This window comes from Lepisosteus platostomus, chromosome 6, assembly GCF_059453375.1.
Source record: "Lepisosteus platostomus isolate fLepPlt1 chromosome 6, fLepPlt1.hap1, whole genome shotgun sequence".
Taxonomy (NCBI): Eukaryota; Metazoa; Chordata; class Actinopteri; order Semionotiformes; family Lepisosteidae; genus Lepisosteus; species Lepisosteus platostomus.
In genome coordinates, this window is record NC_142616.1 from 19,251,260 (window position 1) to 19,271,550 (window position 20,291).

The 20,291-nt window shown below is 39.3% G+C and overlaps 1 protein-coding gene across 1 annotated transcript in view; it reads left to right on the forward strand.

The window, feature by feature from the left end:
- zcchc24 (zinc finger, CCHC domain containing 24) overlaps positions 1–19,953 on the forward strand; it is a 52,948-nt gene extending 32,995 nt beyond the window's left edge. The window contains exons 3-4 of the mRNA XM_088634609.1: positions 8,180–8,344; positions 13,608–19,953. Of these exons, the coding sequence (XP_088490735.1) occupies positions 8,180–8,344; positions 13,608–13,721 (279 nt within the window). The 3' untranslated portion in view covers positions 13,722–19,953. The remainder of the gene's footprint in view (positions 1–8,179; positions 8,345–13,607) is intronic.
- The last annotated feature ends 338 nt before the right edge of the window (positions 19,954–20,291 follow it).

Below are 20,291 nucleotides of genomic sequence, written 5' to 3' on the forward strand. Positions count from 1 at the left end.
ACACTGATGGTTTCCAGATGCTGGCAAAGGGAACAGCCAACCTCCAGAGGCCTTTGCCAGGAACCAGGAAATAGTCCAGGACAATCAGGAATACTTGGAAAACTTGTCTTTTGCTTTGTAATAACCCAGAAAAAAACAAACTGGGGCCAAGTCTTCGTTGTTTCGAAACTGATTAAAATAGTCCACTTGACTTTGGAAGAGCCAGGTTTTACTTTTAAAAGGGTGAAAAAAAAATGTCGCTAGCATCTTTCTTTAGATAGATACTTTATTGACCTTGTGAGGGAAATTGCAGAAAACATTTGCCAATGCGTTGGCCAGGAATCGAACCCCGGTCAACTGTTTGGAAAGCAGCTGTGCTCACCACTATACCACCAACGCACACAAAAGCTATATTGGGGAAGTGGAAAGGGGGCACCCGGATTTGAACGGGGGACCTCTTGATTTGCAGTCAAATGCCCTTCCACTGAGCTTTGACTGAAACCATAAAATGGTGCAGAAAATAAATGCATTATCTAATGCTGGACTGCAAGATGGGCTTTTGTTTCAGGACTTCAGAATTCAAATAGTGTTCCGTCATTCAGAATTCTGCTTTGATGGGGATGAACGCTGCTCAGATTTTAAAGCATAGCTTGCTTTCGAAGGTTGTAATAAGGCAGTCTTGTTAGCAGTGAATGTTATCAGGGCCTTTTGTCAGGCGGACTGCGCTGCGACTCGAATGGCCAAATGATAAAAAAGTTATAAAAGACATGAACTTCATAATCGGCAACAGTATGAAATGTATCATGTTTAAAATCTTTTAATCGAGATTTGCAAGATGTAATTCCCATGTGATTTAACAGTCGTTCACACTCCTTGTTTTAAGAACTGTAGCAAGTCTACAACGTCCATTTTTCTTGTTCTTTAAGCTTGAATGTTTTTCTTTTCTGTAACTGGTAAAGCTTTTCAGCCTGTCTCGCCACCCTTATTCAGAGGATTTTGTTTGGAAACACAGAGGCATTGTGACGGGCCAGATTTTGCATTTAAACCGCACACCTGTTTCCCCTGTCAGTTTCTTCTGCCTTCTTTTATGCGCAGGCACATAAAGAGACAGCTGCACTAGGGAAAGACTCCGAGGACCCCAGAACACTGTCTTCATTTAGCCTGCCTGGTTGGAATTCATATGTAATAGAACAGAAGAGTTATTTTCAGCACCTGACTGAAATTCTCACACAGGACCAGCCTTCAGCAAACTTGCTGCGGAAATAACCAATTAAAAAGTGTTCTTTCTAAAGATACAGGCACACAGCTGATGGGTGGCCATGTTATTCTTGTGATTCGGTCTAGAGGAAAGCCAGCTCTTCCTCAGCCATTTCTCTTAAGTAAAAGGAACCATTGCTCTGGCAAGTCACTTTTATATTGACTATGTAGCCTAACATTTTCAAATCGCTATCAGGCTCCCATAAAAAGAACAGAATTAATTTTTAAAAAGAGGAAAGAATAAATAAAATCTTGAAGCTGAGATGCATTATTTTGTTGAGGATAATTTACTTTGACTTGACAGTCTTATGTCATGTCATACATTGTAGACTAAACACATTTGTAGCTATGTGCAAATCTCTGCCAATGTTTTGTAGCAATTCTTAATTTCTTTTAAAAAAAACACTATGATCAAACATTTAAAAGTAGCACCAATGACAAATGTGAAGTACAGGCTTATTAAAAGAAAACTTGTCACAGGGAGCATGCTGTTTGTATGTTCTGGAGCAAAGCAAAGTGTCCTAGGGTCTTGCCTTTTCTGTTCTCACTTCAGAAACATGTCACAGGCCAGAAGGAATGCGGGCTGCCCTGTAAAAAGCAGAATCAAACCTTCTGCCACATATTTTCTCATTCCATGGCTGAAGCACACCATTTACCTACAATTCAACACCAGAGAGGAAAGATGAGCTTGTACAGTAAAGCCCAGTGCCACAATGGAAAAGCAGAACTTCTAGGAATTTTTCACACCACAGACAGGGCACGCCACTCCTATCAGTTAACTCCAGCTTGAGGTTGTCTGGTGTCTTCACAGCAACTCAGACCTGGATTTTGTTATGGCGATCTGCACTCTATCACCGCTGGGTTATGTAATGTTCAGAATAATGAGCAAAACCTTTTCTCTGCTCAAATGAGCTACAGGTGGAGCAGTGTTGTTTTTCCTTCTTGACTACAGTGCTTGCAACCTAAATTTGCAACATAAAAAGCACAGTACATTGTCCAGTCTTCCTATATCATTGGTGCATGTGAACAAGTAAACCCTCTGTTCAAAGTCTGCGTTGTTCAGGTATCTTCTCGATGGCGTGTTTGGTTTTTTTTGTGTTGCATCAGCTACCTTTGCATTGACTTTGCCTGAACTGCAACCAGAAGTGTTAAGTTTGTCCTGCCCTCTTACCTCCTGTGTGCGAGTGTGTTTGTTTTGCTGGGACCGCAGTGCGAGAGCTCCTTCCTCTGACAGGAAGAAGACTCTCAGCCGGCCTGGTGCTTGCAGCTGGGATTCTGTGACCGTAGAGAAGAGGGGAGATGACTGGCAACGGTTTGGGCCTCCTTGCCCATGTTGCTGTAATTTGGACAACACCCCCCCCCCCCCCCCCGGGGAATGTTGTCAATGTGGGGGAAGAAGTCTTGAGTTTTGACTTTGAGTACATCTCCTATACAGACATCATGCTTTGCTTTTGCAAGGAAAAAAGGCTTTGTGACTGTTCCAATGGATGACTGATGCTGATGGTAACTTAGGGACACTCAAAGGCCGTTTAGACGAAAAGGGACAGTGTTTATCATATATTTCTACAAGTGTTGCAATTGCCAAACCAGATCCCAAAGTTCTGGGCCTGGAATACTGAAGTGTAAAACAGCCGGATGCCTGACATTTTCGCCATTGCTGCTGATTTTCCACTTCCATATTGTGGATTTTCGTTCCGGTCTCATCGTCAGGCAAACCTCAGTGTGGTAATAACCAAGGGCCTGGAATTTCGACTGCGCCGTCAACCCTGGAACTTCCCGATCCCTTTTCTCCCGAAGCTTTATCCGAACATCCGCGCTTACAGCGGGCTTGTTTGGATTTTGACTCGCTCTGCATTATTCACACGCAGGTTTGCGTGGTTATTTTTTCACCCTCACCCCCCGCCACCCTTAAAAAAAAGACTTAATTCAAAGCAGCCTGAGTGTTTTATGATGGATTCAGTATTTTCTTGCGTTCTATCAGAACGGAGTTCATCTGGTTTTGATTTCCTTTCCCCCAGTCTTTTATGGCCTTGATTGGAGGGCCCTCTCCAGCTGGGAGTGATGACTGTGTAGCCGAGGTATTCGTCCTGCAGAAAAGAGGCTCAGCCCGCTGCTAGCTTCGCTCAGCCTGGGCCTCCCTCCCTCTCCCTGGGGATCACAGCTGGAGGGAGGGGGCTCGTTTTGCATCCAGTGATCACTTATTTTTTTTCATTTCAAGAAGAAGATTTATGTCTCCGAGATTTATCATGCAGTTCTTTTAACTAGTAAACGACTAAACGGTGCTGAATGACTTTCACATTTTAATGGTTTTACCTTGTGTACCAGTTATATCTAGGTGCATTTTGGCCCAAAAAACGCATTGCAAATCTTCTTGGACTTGGATTTTAAAATTGGATCTTCTGAAACACAATTGAGAGAATGTGCAGCAATTTAGGGTACTGTATGTTTCTATTGGAATTAAACCATTCAGTTGGAAATGAGGACTTTTTGACTAACTACTGGGCTAACTGACTATTACCGCTGATTTCCATGAAAGTGACTTTTATCTCCCTGATCAGAAAGTTCTTTCGTCTGGGAGATACACATGTAGAGTCGTTCCATCTGACAGCTCCTTTTGTTCTGAAGCATGTTTACAACAAAGCAGCTTGAGGTTATCTTACTGCTGGATTCTCCTGGACCAGTGACAGTCTCCCGTGACTCCTAATTGTCTTTCATGATTCTGGTTAAGTTAAAAAATAGTCTGCTGTAAAGGAGAATTTCGTTGTCCATTGGAAATGCTGCATTTCAGATGTGTGTTGACAGTAAAACAGATCAGTGTTCATGAACTTGAGAGCATCACACTTCAGACTCCAACACTCAGCTCTTTTGCACAAGCAGCATTGGAGGGCAGAGCACTGGAATTCTGATGTAATGTTTTTCAGCTCCACTTCCAACTGACAAAACAACAGACTTGTTTGTGTGACATTTCCAAGGTTTGGTGTTCAGCTTACTTTGGGAATGTGAGTCTGCTCTGGCTAACAGAGGATTTTGAGAAGTGATGATGAAGTTCTTCCACTAGAAGAACAGAGGGTGATGGCTCGCTCTGTCTGTCTCAGTCAAGGGTAGCTGTACGTAAAGAGGATGTGCTGAACAAAAACTTACCTTTGGTACATTTGAAATGTGACTAATGAGCTTGTTCCAGAGAGCTGATTAGAAATGGGTCTTAGGACCATGAACATGAGTAGAAGTGTTTTAGAAACCTGCTTCTGGCTTCTAAAGATAATACCAGTTTGTGGGTGCCTTGTGGGGTTCTTAATTGCACTGATGGTTTCATAATGTCACAAAATGCAAACTCTTCAAGGTGCCCAATGTGTTTCCAAGTAAATATCTAAACACTTGGCTAATTTTGAAGTCCCCGATTGGGTTTTGCCTTTTTGACAAATCCATTTCCCACTTAAACCAAGTGGTGCCGGTGGCCTGTGGCTGCAGAATCTTCCGACATGCTTTCACATCTCCCTGTGCAGCCTGGGGCCTCCTCCTGACACATCTAATGTGGTACAGTGTGACTTGCAGCAAGGCTGATTACAGACCCATTCAGTCAGATATCAATTTCGTGCTGCATTAAAAAAGAAGGCACTTATGGTTGCAAATAGAATGTCATGTGCATCTTCAGACAGCAGTCCTAGGAGTAAAGGAGTATGATACAGTGCCTTCCAGCAGCAACCTTAGTTTTTCCCAGGAGGTCTCCCATCCAGGTACTGGCCAAGCTCACACCTGCTTAGCTTCAGGGGGTTGCCAGTTGTGATTTGCAGGGTGATATGGCTGTTGGCGTAAATATACAGTAGTTAATACAAAATACACATTTTATTGTTACAGCATGGAACCATGATGTATTTATCTGAGACTTTTTGCCACTCATCAACACAAAGTACTGTATAATGTTAAAGTGGGAAAAAATAATTCAGACATTTTAGTAAATTAATTAAAAATAATTTGATGAGTGGCAAAAAGTCTCAGTCCAAGGGGGGTGAATACTTTTGCAAGGCACAGTACATCACTCTGTTGTTCCTGTAACAGAGATGCTCCCAGCGATGTTGCGTATTGTGATCAATATACTAGCCTGTGATCAAACACCGGGGAGAGGAATTCCTCATCACTCCACTGGTGCTCAGTCCCATTACAAGCTGGGATGTTAAATATCTTCTATTTTACACTCGGTTACAGATAACAATCTTGTATAATTAAAAAAACAACAACTTGGGCACGAGATTTTATTGAGCTAGTGATCATGTAACAAAGGAAAACTTTGTTACAATGATTACTAGCTCAATAAAATGTTTGAACCAATGTGTTTTATGAGGTACTGCAGTTTTGGATATTCTCATGTTATTCAGATAGTTCTAGCCATAAACGTGTAGTTATGGCTGAAAAAGATCATTGGGCTTTAATTTTTCCATCAGCTGATAATTATTACTTTGCAGGATTACACAGAGTTTGAATGTTTTTTTTCCTAAGTCTGACTTTGTAAGAGCTGCTGAAGAGTACTGTATATAGCTTCTTTCATAAACTATCAAATTAATTACTACATTTTTTTTTACTATGTATTGGCTGTTCTGTTTTCATGACTCTCTGCCTTAGTGTGGTTTGACTGGCCACAACCACTGGGACAAGGGGGCAAACCAGAGTGAAGATTTTATAAAGTATGCCTTAAAGATTTGTCATCAGAAGTCCAGCAGATGTTTTTAGAGAATATCTCTCCAATCTTATTTACCCTCATGAATAGAGATTTCAACAGTGACATAGAAAAGGCCTCCCTAGGCCTCAAAGGTTTGTCATTTTTTCCCATCTAAAACTTACGTTGACTGTTCTCTCAAAAGCAAACAAACAAGAACCTCTTACGTCTGGTCATAACTCGTGATGCTGATCTGCAGCTCTTTGTGAACTTAGACAACTGCATCCACCCTCCCCGTCAAGCTTGCTTTGAGAACCCATTTGCAGCTCCCCAGTATCTGGACATTGCTTTGGGCCCACTTCCTTCTTGCTGCTGAATAGAAGAGCACAGGCCTGCTTCAGAGAGAACACTGTGACACAGAAGACTTAATTTGACATGGCTCCTATGGCTAAAAATACGAAATTCTGCTCTTTTACTTCCTTAAACCTGACGGTGTGCTCAGTCAAAGCAAACCGTCCAGCATCTTAATCCTCAGGTTTTTCTCACGGAGTAATTTACGATATAGGACAGGAGGGGAACGTGCAGCTCGATGGAAACCACATGAGCCTGTGATTCTATAAGAACAGAGGCTTTACTCCCACAGTCTTAAATAAGTGCTGAGGATGTGTGTATGAAATACTCCCAACAAATGTATTTAATCATTAACATTAATCATAAAATGATTTGAATGGCTTTATTGGCTCTCATCAGTCACAGCAGAAGAACCTCGAATGGTATCCCCGGGTTTGTTCACATTAACGTTGCCATTTTAGTGACGGGCCAGATTTGGGAAAATCTGTTAGAATGCTGTACTTCTCTGTATTTTGTAGTTCCAGCTTTGGGTGTATAAAACAGTGATGCATCAGTAAGTGTCTCTCCACTCATCTGAAACTCAGTTTAAACCTCTGAGTTTGTTTTCTTGTACAGAGCATGATAGCAGTTGTTTTCCAAACTTGAGGCCGGTGCCATCAAATGCGACATGAGACTGTTTTGTCTTGTTTGCTTTGGCTGAACATCAGACTTAGTCATGGAACAGTACTTTTTAGAAGAATTTTGTACTTTTGTTTGTTCATGTCCTTAGAAAATGTCTACTGCCTTTTTTCACTTTTTGAAGTCCACCGGTCCAGTATTAAATCTACAAAAGCTGCCTTCCATTTGAAGCATCATAGATTATACCCAACAATGGAACATGCAGGAAAAAAATTACAGTTCCTTCTTGAGACTCTTCTGTTGTCTAGTGCTGTATTAACAGTAAGAAACAATTCAATATGTAAGATAATAAAAGTAATAAACACATCTTGTGAAAGATGAAAGGACACGCAGCTAATTTATTTAGGTCCCAGTAATATACAGATTGAATTACATATGAACTTTCTATTCCTAGACCTCTTCTGGCATGAAGCTTTTATTTAGAAAGCTCTGTGGACTCATCGATATGATGTCTTTTATGACAGGCCAGGCTTAAAACCATTAAAATTGCTAATGTAAAACTACAGCCCAGAGAAGCATAAAAGTTTGAAGTAACTAGATACTTTATTATTCTGTGAGGCATCTCCCAGTCAGTGGTCATCAACAAGACGTAGCCAATTATGAAAGGAGACTTGAGCCCTGTAATAAATTCCCCACAATCCATGACTCTTTCCTCTGCCCAGGTCACTGAAGTCATAGAGACAGGGCTGAAGTCTCCAGTTGTTTAATACATGGGTGTTTGGCCAGTTAACCAAAACGCTTGTTGGCTTTTATATTCGGATGTAGTATCTGCTAATACATTAGGTAAGGTACTTATTTTCATCTTTGTTACAACAGCTAAAGAGCCCATGGACACCATTTTTAGGAAACGTTGTGGGGGTGTGCATTACTTATTTAGATCAATATTTGTGAGCTTGTTTTTTTATTGTTGTAATGATTGCACAGAAATGTTCTTTCAGAATTTGAACTAGTGATGGCATCCTTTAAGATTGAGCAATGCTTGGTCAGATTAATGCAGTTCATTTTGAGAAGGATATTGCATTGGAATCACACACAACTCATTAAAACTCTCTGTGATAGGAATTTCCTTTGGCAAAGCCATACAGCAGTCACACTACATGTCTGCAACATGACTTCAGCAGCAGGGTCTGTAAGGTTTCATTCCAAAGGCCAGAAGAAGGTTTGAGACTATTTGTGCACAATAAATCTAAACTGCCTTGATGCCGTGTGAAAGAACTGGTGAAGTACCTCACTGAAGTGTTGATGTTCTGTGGTCTTTTTCAGGCCCGACCCAAAGGCGAAGGACTGACTCCGTACCAGGGGAAGAAGCGATGCTTTGGAGAGTACAAATGCCCCAAGTGCAAGAGGAAGTGGATGAGTGGAAATTCCTGGGCCAACATGGGCCAAGAATGCATCAAGTGCCATATTAATGTTTACCCACACAAACAGGTACCAGCTGAGCACACCTCTTGGAGCATCAAAGAGAATCTACTGTAAAACACGGATTGTTTATGCTGTTAGTTTAATGCTAATACATTATTCCTTTCTTGTAAAATTCCCCAATTACGAATTCCTATTATTGGGGCTGTCAGATGCTGAAAGTTGAACCTGAAATCAATGATCATAGTCACCTGAAGGAGTGTGCTGTGGTTGAAATTCCTTCAGGAAGAATTTGTGATTGAAAGTGAAATTGAATCTGCTGTTGCTGTATTTCATAAGAAGCACAGCACCGCTAGTATAGCCACTGCATGCCACATCGCATGTTCCTTTGACGAGGAATGTGTTTATGGGGCTGGTTACAGCTGAACACTGGCACGTGCAGTATACTTGTGTACCAGTGAAAACAGCAGTGATCAGCGACTGTCGTACCTGATGAATATTGGTCAGGTAAATTTTGCCCAGAGCACAGCTTTTGTTCAGATGAACCGCATTGTCTGCAGAAGAACACTATTCAGCTATTGTTACCTTGTCAGTCCACTCCACTGTGGAAATTAGGGAAGCTACCTCCCGCAGAATAAGGCAGTGATGAAACATAAAGTATTGAGTGTTTAGAGTGGGGTGCTGGGCTGATTGGGAGGGGTCACATCATGGTGTGTGTGGTGTTGAGGATCCATTTCCTTAATGCCAATATGCAATTTTGCTGACTGCCTGAGTAATATTTTTTGGGTAAAATTGCTTACAGCGTTAGAGGTACTTCAAAAGGCATAAAGGTCAGTTTTTATTTAAACCTTTGAAAATCCAAATGGCATCATATAGTTGTGAGGCGCCTGGAAAAAAGAGAACATTTTGGAGAAGTAGTAATGTTCAATGATTCTTGGAAAAAGCAGTAACTCCTTTTTTTTCTAGTTGTAATTAAATCCAGAGAAAGATTGGTCCCATTTGTGGTGTTTTCTTACTTTTTATGTGTCGTTTGTGCACTGAACTACTCAGTGTTGCTTAGCTTACAACAATGGTTTAAATTACTCTGAAATTACACACTTCAAACTCAGAGAAATGGGCCAAAATAAACAGTGCTTTCCTTTACAATAATCTGGCTGCGTTTCAAAATTGATTTTTAGAATTTTAAAGAACAACACTGTAGCAAGAGGGTGGTGGTCATTAAAAAAAACAAAATGTTAGTTTGACATCACTAATCACTTCAAGTTATTGATGTTACTGAATAGAGGCCCAGTTCTCTCCCAGATAGCCATGTTTACAAAAAATGTATTTGTTGTTCATCTGTTTGCAATTATGTTCAGCAGAAAGCTGGTCCTGGATTTTTATTCTGTTGAAACAGTCTAAGCAAACTAATTTGGAAATCTTGCAGTGCAAAGGTATCGCTAATTAGAGTGAATTCAAATTATTTTCAAGGTTTCAGAACATGTGGCATAGCAGATTTGGTTTTCAAAATGATTTCAATCTGGATGGGGTCTCTTGCTATTCTTAATGAGCAAACTGGTTTCAACTCCGGAGACATTTGTGGAGAGACAATTTCATACTGTTGGGGGTTTCTAACATTTCTGCCGGATAAGTAAAACCTTTTTAAAAGGAAACTTGAACAGCCATATCCATAGTCCTGTTATCAAGGTTTCGCAGGCTCAGAGGACCACGTTTCACCTTTACTCAGCTGGGTTGAAAGTTAAATGGGTTTTGCATTTCCAGCATAGACTCTAACAAACTTGAGCCCATGAGACTAAAATCAATGACTGCCAATGGTAGTGAAGAAAGTGATCTAGATCTTGGTTCTAGAACCTCTGCCTCACAGGCCCTTCCTCAAAGGACAGTGCCAAATGGACTGAAAGCCCACAGACTGAAAACAATGTATAGGTTCTGAAAATTCCTTATACCGAATTCCTAATAGTTCTTGGCTTTCACAGCCTCAAGAACAGAAAATAAGATCTGGCACCCCTGTTCATGCCAAATACCAGTCAGCCACATCACATATATCATTGGGCATTCTGATTTGAGCTGTGAAATGAATCTGACATTGAGGTCACATTAACTGATGAGCTTTACAATTCCAAGCCACCAGTGATGTTTTATAGGCCTTTATCTAGCAAGAACAAGCATCCGCTGAAATCTGCTTTGTTTAGCATTTTTTCTAAAACACAGCATTTGCATCATAGACCACTTTCAAACTAAAACATCAATTGAATTAAACCATCGTTCCATAACTTCATGGCATTATTTGTTCCTAGTTTATTGCACACAGTAAAAATCTGAGGGTATGAAAGAGGTAAAATACTAAGTAAAAATATCTGCGTAAATGAGCTCAGGAGGCAGATCCTGCCAGCTACAGTCATGTGAATGTTTAGATGAACAGAGCACTCTTTCACTCTGGCCCTTATGCCCATTTAAAAGCTGAAGTCTTTCCCATTCCATGCTTTTCATATGTCCTTACGTAGGAGGTATACAGTCTTGTCAGTCCTGGCCTTTTGCCTGGCAGGGTGTATGTTGATTGAGAACAGGTGGTAAAATGCAAATATTCATTTGCAGAGTCACCCACGTGACCTATTTCATCTACTCAGTAATTGAAAGAATGCTAAAACCCCACACCTAGTGTCTGAGACCTTCTTTTTGATATTTTAAAGGCCTTTTTGCACTTCACTTTAATCCTGTAAGACAATTAGGCTGTGGACGTAGTGGTGTCTGTTTCATAAGATGTATTTTTTTCTGTGTATCTATCACCTCTCCATACACAAAGATACAGTGACACATCATTTTCTGTTTCCCATAAGAAAGTAAAAAGACAATGAAGGAAATTACCCGGCATCCTGACATTCCAGACTGAGGGCAAATGGGTTTCATTTTCAAGTTTTTCTTTCTAATCAACATTACAGAGGTAATAAACCTATAAACCGAGGTGCGGTTTATATGAACGTCCATTTCACATGGGTTTTAAAAAAACTTCAGGTGGATAGTCTCTTGCTTTTCTTAATGGAGACAAAACTGATTTAAACAATTTGAGGAGCGAAAGCTGTGTGGAGGTTATGCCTTTGTAACTTAACCAGCTAGGTGAAATACTTTTAAAGGATGACTTTACAAGCCAAATCAGTGGTCCAGTTGTTAGGGTTTCATTTTCTCTGCAATACATGTGCAGAAACACCTGAGTGAGGACGTCCTTTACTTTAGGAGATCGTGATGCCAGGGCTGCAGACAGATACCGTACTTCAAGCAGTTGTTGCTGCAGACTTTTCTTCTTAAACTGTAATTGCTTGTCAAACGGTGAAGTGCCAGAGGAGGAAGAAACACTTCAAGATCTGTGCGCCTGGTTCTCCAGATCTTTAAATTAGGCAAAGGAATTGCCATGACGGTGACTTAATATTTTCATTTTTCAGGTTTTGCACTACATACCTGTTGTTTCTAAAAGCGGCAATTTCAGCAGGTAGCAGTTTCTATTTAGTGGGTACTGCGGATTTGAAAAGAAAATCCAAAATATTTCCTCCTACTGAATGCCATTCCAAGATTCTCCTGAAATCTGAAAGCGTGTAATGCCTTAAGCAGTCAAAGTAAGAAGATATTTCCTACTTTCCCTTACAAACGAGAGGAGTCCATTCAAGCTGTACGATTGGCTAGTGTACCATTAAATGATATAGTGGGCCTCGGTAAAGCTCCCAAGACAGTCGAGGTCTGTTAGCTGATAGCTTGCTTGGGGGAAAAAAGTATTTAACTGTAAGACTGTAAGATGAGAGGCTGGAGCTTAATGTGGGGAACAGGCCCTGTCGCTATAAACAAATGTATTTCTCTCTTATTCCCTGTGGAAAGTATTGGAGTCACAATTCCTGGTGTCAGGAGGTGTACTAGAGCTTTTGCTGGAATCCTAGAAAGAAAGTATATCCTTCATAATACCAGGCAGATAAACATTTCTGCAATAAAAATACTTACCACTGGTTAAAATAAAACCTTCAACATTTTTGAGCAATTGTTTGTTTTCCAAATTATATTATTCTCCGTAGACTCGACCCTGCCGCCTTGAGCAAACTTGGTCCAGGCAAGCGCTGCCTTGTCTGTTACAGCTGTCCCTCAGTAACCTGGTTTGTGAAGAACATCTTAAGACATTCTGGAAATAAAAACATTTCTCAGGCCTGGTAGTTGCTGGATAAAAAATGAGCTCCACCAGTGCAGAGCAGGAAACAAATGGTTGCAGAGGTATTGTTTATGATATTCATCCAAACAGTTGCTGGCACTGAAAGGTATTCCCAGTATTCTTTGCATCAATTCCAAGAAAATAATTCCCAGTGCAGTTTTTTTCCCCACTTTTCAAGCTGGTTTATATCAAGAGACATGACAGTGTATGCTTTCACTTTAATCACAGCACGTAAAAGTAAAAATCTCCCAGTGCACACTCTTTTTATTAGCAAATAGCAGAGTATGAAAGAGCAAGGAAAATCTAAATTTCAGAAAATGTTACCTGTTGCTGCCCTCACTGAAGGTCTTTGGGGTTGGTTAGCGATTGAAGTAGTTTATTTACAAGAAATATGAACTAAAAGATACGATCTGTGTCTAGGAATTATGTCAAATGCAGCTGGAAATGTAATATTGGAGATCTGTGTGGCATTAGAATGAGCTTTTAGCAAGTGATCGATTTTTAGCAAATGCTGCTCTGCAGAGGCATTTTGGAGGTTGAAAATAAATCCTAGTAATATTTTCAAAGTGTCTTTTGCAATAACAGTTTTTGCAGTTAAAAAATACAGTTTTCTGTGCATTTTGTAAAAATATGTAGAAAAGCAAACATATCAAATATATCAAGTATTACAAGTGTGTATCTAAAATATTGGCACATTTGTAAATGTTAACCAACAAACTATTTCATTAGAAAATCTTAACCACTGCTTACAAGGGTGAGAGAGGTTTGGTAGCTTGTCAGAAAAATGTGGTTTATTACACTTAATAAAATAGGAAATATCTGTGGATCTGCAAGTTCAGAATGCCAATACCTAAGCAACTATAGTGAACGAATAGTACCTTGCACCCTCAGTGAATGTAAAATCAGTGCGTGCTGTTGTAGTACTGATGTCAATTAACCTCTGTAGAGGGCTGCCTGTATCCAGCTGCAGGCCATGACAGGGGCTCTAGAGCAGTGGTGCCCTGTTCTGTGGAGTCTGTAGTGTCCAACTGCTCTGTAGAGGAGTGTGTGGACCAACCTTGCTCTGTAGAGGAGTGTGTGGACCCAGCTGGAGCCATGACAGGGGTTCTAGGGTACTGACTTCCTGCTCTTTGTTCATGTATCCAGCGTCCCCTGGAGAAACCCGATGGCTTGGACGTCTCGGACCAGAGCAAGGAGCACCCCCAGCACCTGTGTGAAAAGTGCAAAGTCCTGGGCTACTACTGCCGCCGTGTCCAGTAAACTGTGGACAGGATGGTCTCCCGCCGCACGCTGTCTGATCCTGTCCTCTGCTAGCTCACTGACAAAGTGCTCTTTATGAAGTGAAACGTGCCAAATTAAGTATGTATATATTTTCACTGCTAATAGGCCTTAAAAATATCAATTCAAGTAACACATTTACCTGTGTATCTGTATAAATGAAAGTGTTTATAGCATTATCAATGACCTAGACAGTATTGCTACCCATGCCAGACACAATGGATTACCTCATAGTGGTGTCTGTTGCTAATTTGTTTACAGAATGGTTTGTTCCATGTGTTTTTTTTTTCCCTGCCAAGTGAAATATTTTGATGTGCTGGTTAGTATTATTACTTTTTTATTAATTTAATTAGGCTTTACTGTTCATTGGGTCAACAGCACATCAAAATCCAATCAACTGTGAATTAAGTGAGGGATTATGGAGGATGTGTCCCAGATTTTTATGCTGCCTAGGTATTTATTACTGGAGAGTTGCATGTTTTTGTTGTAGATTATATCTAATGTTTTGTTCACTGTGCAATTGTATTGTTTTTAGCTGGGATATACACACAGATCCTGGTAGCAGCCGTGCTTCCCTGTCTGTAGAAACTACTGTAGATTGTTTTATAGCGTGGCTTTAAATCTCAATGTGTTATCTGGGTTTTACAAAAAGATGTAACTTGTTACCTTCAACTGCCGCTTAATAGGCTTAGCAAATGAACTTTCAGCTGCCTGCGAGGTGCTTTCACTGGGGCGTTTCTTCCAGGCGTGGTAGCTTCACATCTCACAGCCACCTGAGACTTCATCCACTTGACTATAGCATCATGTGGAATGTGAGGAGCACCTGAGTTAGCCACTTGTTTTCAGTGATCTTTTCGATATATATACGATTCAGCTTGTACTTGACACTCTAAGATGCAATGGGTTGTTCTCTTCGAACTTTGAACATCTTAAAAACGTGCAGTTTTAGGATGAAGTGGCTATCCTGATGAGCCATGTCCCCGTGTTAACGCTCACTGTGCAGTAATCACCAGAACCACCATGTTTCCAAGAATTAATACATCTGATATAATTATATTAAATTAATAAATACATTCAAATTTGATGAATCTCGAATTGAATCTAGCTCAAATCGGTTGGATTCTGTATGACCAGTAGGACCATCAGAGTTTCTCATGGTGTTTAACCTACGCTTTGATTGGTGAGCTGCAGCTTCTTAAAACTGTATCCAGCTTCATTAAGAGCAGTGATGAACTATTTCAAAGTATGTCTCAGTAAATCCGAAGACCGGATTCAGAACTGAGAATTAAGCTTTCCTTTCATAAAGCAAGTTCTGCTTTTCCCAAAAGGTGGCATCTAACCTGTAATTCAAGTGGCCGATATTAAACCGAGGAAGGGGAGACTGTGCACAGTGCTTTAATACAGCACTTTCACTGCGGAGTTCACTCTCAGGTTTCCTGTGCTGCTGGAGTAGTAGCACCAGGCATGTCAATTCTTACACCCAGTCCTTAATGGTTTGTTGCTAAATGTTCAGCTGCAGATGTTACAAGAATTTTACAATTTTGTTTTCATGATGTCAGCTTTTTAAAAGTTTTTAAAGGAGGGGGAGCAGTGATGATGAGAAGAAATATAAACTGTAAAAAGCTGTTAAATACATTTGGCAGTCCTGAGGCTTTGGTAACTAACGGTTTTTAAAAGAAAAAAAACATGTACTGATTGGCTGAGAATACAAGTTCCAAGATGTCATTTCCTTGAAAATGGCCTATTGTTACAGAGCTTTCACGCTCGGTTTCACTCAGCCATCAATTAAGGATAATTTGACATGAATAACATTAGATTTAGGACAGCTGTTAGAGTTAGTGGGGAATGTAATCTCATTTCCAATGTTTCATTTAGAAAAGAGAATTCCTGTCGAAATGGTGGGGGAACTCTAAATCTTGTGAACTCTTCTCGTATCTGTCGAGAAGTGTGCCATTGAAATGAGGTGTTTTACACTGAATTGAAAAAGACTGGAACGTTTGTGCTAAAATGATGTGAGAAAGTTTCATTAGGAAAGAATTTTAGGGTGCTGATGATGGGGATGAACTGGAGCTGGGGTCAAATTTCTAAATAAGTATTACTATATTATAGACTTGCGAACAGTACGAAGGAAAGTCACACACCTCAACATTGACCTCTCTGCTCGCAACACCTTTGTAAGGGTTTCCAGGGGTTTAGCTGAGATTAATATTCTGTGAATGTGCCTGTTGATTTAAAGTGATCCCTTTCATAGAGCATGCTTTGAACCAAGATGTCTGTTACTTTCAGAAAGAGTCTGGGATAGCTCACAGTGGAGCACAGCAGAGTTGTCATTTTGTAGCTGTTTCACCATTCACATTTACAGAAGAATATAACATGACATGACAAAGCGGTTTAGTAGAAGACTTTTTAAGGCCATTGTCTTTTCATTTCAGGAAATTACAGCACCAGACACAAGCCCCTTAGGTAGTGTTTGAGGGTTTTGAAATGTAGGAATTAACAAGGTGGTCCTAACTCATTGAAGATGAGGTTGAAGCTGCTTAAGCTTGAAGTTTATTTTTAAAGTAAATTATGTTAGGTGTGGAATGGGTTCACAGAACCCAAATTTAGACTAATTACAGGAAAAATAATATCAGTGAATGTTATTCTGTTACATAAGAATGTAAGGTTACAAATGAGGGGAAGCTATTTGGTACATCTAGCTCAAAACTGATGCAGGGATTCAGTCCTACTGTTGTAGAAGAAAATTGTTCTTTTTAATCCCAAAGTATTTTGGTAGGGCATTGTACTCTAACTGTACTTTGTATTCTGTTTTAGAATGTGTACCTTTGGAGACTAAACTTGAAATGCTTAAAACTTAGTGTAATTTCTTGAGCAAATTGCTTAAAAGATGTTATGTCTTTTTAATATAGCACATTGAAGACACTTTCATTTCTGGAACATGTTAAGCAGAAATCCTTTGTTAAATGCAAATGAAAATGAAGGACTACTCAGCCTGGAATTCTTATGCAACCGATCTTCAGTGCTACTAATCAGGACTTGCTATAGAAAGTGGGAAGTAATACAGTATAACCCCTTGGAGCTGTGAAGCTTATATATGTGAAATTATGTGTGAGGATGGGACTAGATTTGCCACTCAGGCGCTTTAGTGGTAAACTGGAAAGTGTTTTCCTCTGTTCTGTCAGTTGGTTTGAAAGCATGAACAAAAATTTCCGACTGGCAAAAACAATCATACCTGTTGCCACGGAGACGACTATGAAATGTTATTTGAAAGAGAGACTCTGAAAATGGTGGGCAACGCCAGGTTAATGTGCCTGTTCATTTTGGTTTTGGAAACCGGTTTGTTTGAGAACCAAGCCAACAGGTCAAAGGTCGGCTCAGGCTTGTAGTCAGTGCTCCAGAAACCTGCTCTCTGTGTTTAGAAGCTTTGCTTTACCCTGTGGTATATATAGTGTATTTGATATTAGAACAATAAATACAGAGTTAAAAGCTTTAATTTGATTGCCTTTACCCTACTGTATGATTCAAGGGTGTTCAGTTGGCATGTTTCTGCTCAGCTCTGTCACAGACTTCGAGGATCATTGTTTCCAGGTAGATTTCATAAAGTTCATGGCAGTTTGTTGTCTGTGTGCCTTCAGTAATTCTCTGGACACCAGGGCAGTGTGAAATAATACTGTGCATGCGTAGTGTTAAGCTTTATTTGCATGTCGCCAGTGTGAACACTTGGCGATTCAGAGCTGATGAGATAATGGATTCAAGATGGCAGGAGAGGCTAAAACCTATGACAGCATTGAACATAAATGCTATTGCTACCAAGGGATAGGGCAGGACTGGTAAAATACTGAGATGTGAGAGGCTCATTTTCTATAAAGTTTATTTGGCTGCTATGGAGAGTTTTTGCAGCTGGGGAAAAAAACGATTATCTACTCTTTCGAACAATTTCTTGGACACCTCGAAAACTCCAGATACGGAATGAGCATGCATGCTGAGTATCATATGATTAAATCGCTCTTAATGAAGAGGAACATGTCAACAGTTCAGGAACCAATAACAATAACTGACAGCAAGTTAAAATTCTAGAGTATATTACATACTTCAATATGAAATTAGTTGATTTTAGCGTAGGTATACAGTTTTACATCTGACTCCCAGCTTCTTTCTCAGTGCACTTGGGATCAGCAGAAAACTATTTCAATGCAAAGTGCTGAATCATATTTAATCCCAAAAATAAAGCCTTTACTTTTTGTATTTAATTGCAGGACTTATTCTTGCCAGTTATTCATTGTTGTTTTGATTGGTCTTTGGCATTTTATTATCAATTCTAGGTTTCTGTCCACACGTATATACAGTGGCTGTACCTTTGGCAGGTTTAATACCCTCAACTGAAAGGTTTTAGGGGCCTGAGATTTTGGAATTCAAAATACATAAAACTTAAAGGCATAGCAGAAATCTTCAAAGGTGGTTCCTGCTCTTATGTTTTACATTTGAGGAAGAGTAAAGCTAGTATCATTCCACTGTATTCACTGGCTTTGGCTGAAAGTTGGCTACACCAAACACTCACATAAAACAACAGGACTCAGGATCGCTCTGACTGATCTGAAATGCGAAAATGTATGACCGTCTGAAGCAACTGTTAAATGTGATGGTTTCAAGTCGCAAGCGTAAACCATTTTGTTTGGGAGAGAAGTGCCTACATAAATCTACTGTGATCTGTACAAGTTTCAAAGAGGGTCAGTACTACAGAGCTGACTAGATAGATGTATTGGAATGCACACCCATTCATGAAATAGTTAAATGCTTGTAGACGTATTCGTCTTGAGATACATATACTTGACTTTTACAGTTCCTTTTGAGAATGGAGATTTTTTTATATGTACAATGTGTGTATTTTGGAAACCTTTCTAGATGTTAAAATTTTAGAACAATTGCAAATGATAAAAAGCTCTTTCCCTAACCGAGATCTTTGCAATGACTTTTTTCTGTATATATTCGAAGGCCATCTTTTTTAAAAGACTGTTCATTGTTTTGAATTGTTATTTGCAATGTCCGAGCTTTTTTTGTTTAAAAAGGGCCGTTTATTGGAAGACAAAGCTGGGAGTTTTTCTTAAATGTTTTACAATCTGAGGGTATATCCTGCAGAAAATATTTATGGAAGGATTTTTTTATTACAATGCTTTTTTTTCTGTATAAAGTATGCAAGAAAACTACACTAGAAGGAAATATTGATGTCTACATAGATTATTATATCAAGGTTGGTACATAATTCTTAAATACCCTTGCTCTCTTAAAAGCCATTTTTTTTGTGGATGAAAGTATTATCAGTATTAATTAACCAATCATATTATTCAAGTGCTTAAACTAATATTAAAATACTTATTGGAGCTGATATATGTGTATTTTGGAAATTACCTTATCATTTTAAAGAGCAGTATTAAAATGTTATAAAAGTTTATTAGTTAAGAGAAGTACTGATGTTTATGTAATGAAAATATGTTACAGAGACCGCTGAAGAAAAGGCAATAATTATGTGTGCTTTCAGTTATGAAACAATATTTTATGTTACAGACACTCACCACTGTATTCAAGCACAAGAAACTGTGAGTTCTAGTATACAAAGTCTACTAAAGCAGTATTGTTAAAGAACTAATATTGAATTTTTGTGCATAGTGTAGAATTGCTTTTCTGTAGAGCAAACATGTGAGACATACAATTCTGTTAAAATTTGCATGTGCATGATGTTTTAAAATTGTTTGGGGAAATATTTTTCTTGTCTACATATTTAATGCATTTAGAGTGTATAAGATGGTCTGCAAAATTTTGTATGTTACCTTAGGGTACACCAAACTACTTATAGTATGCTTCATTGAACTACATTGTATACTAGTTTACACCAGCTCATATTCTATCATACTGACTTTCAGTGTGTACCGAAAGTAAGGTACAGTATATTAATGTACACTGCTTCATGGTATATTAGCTATCAGTGTTTACTTGGTTTTTCTAACTTAAGTTTTTAAACAAACTAATGCTAAATTGGAAATGGACAAAACACAGAGGGAGGCTGGAAAAAAGTTTAACTGGGAACGAGGAAAGAATGTAAACTCTGTTCACTGTCCATTAAATGGCATTCCGAAATGTGCCTTATTGTCGATTAGGAAAAACATTTGCTTTAGTACTTTTAAGAGTTTTATTGCTTCATTAAAATAATGAAACAGTTTGTTCTTGTCTTTGGTCTCGTGTTTTTTTTTAATGGAAAAAAAGTTATCTTGTCATCAAGAAAACGTAAATATTGCATAACGTTTCGTCCATTCTTGAAACCTAGGTACAAAACCGCAAAGCACTGTCTTCATTCCAGACATACTACTGTGAACATCTGAAATCTGCTTCTACAGACCACATAAAGTCAGCACATGAGGAATAATGACAGGACACTCTAGGTTTCAGACAGTTGTGTGGTGATGAGCCAGGGCAAACCATATATCCGGCTAAAGTGAGAAGGTATACTCATCTCAGACACCTCCTTCTTTTTTTTCCCCTCAAAACACAAATATAAAT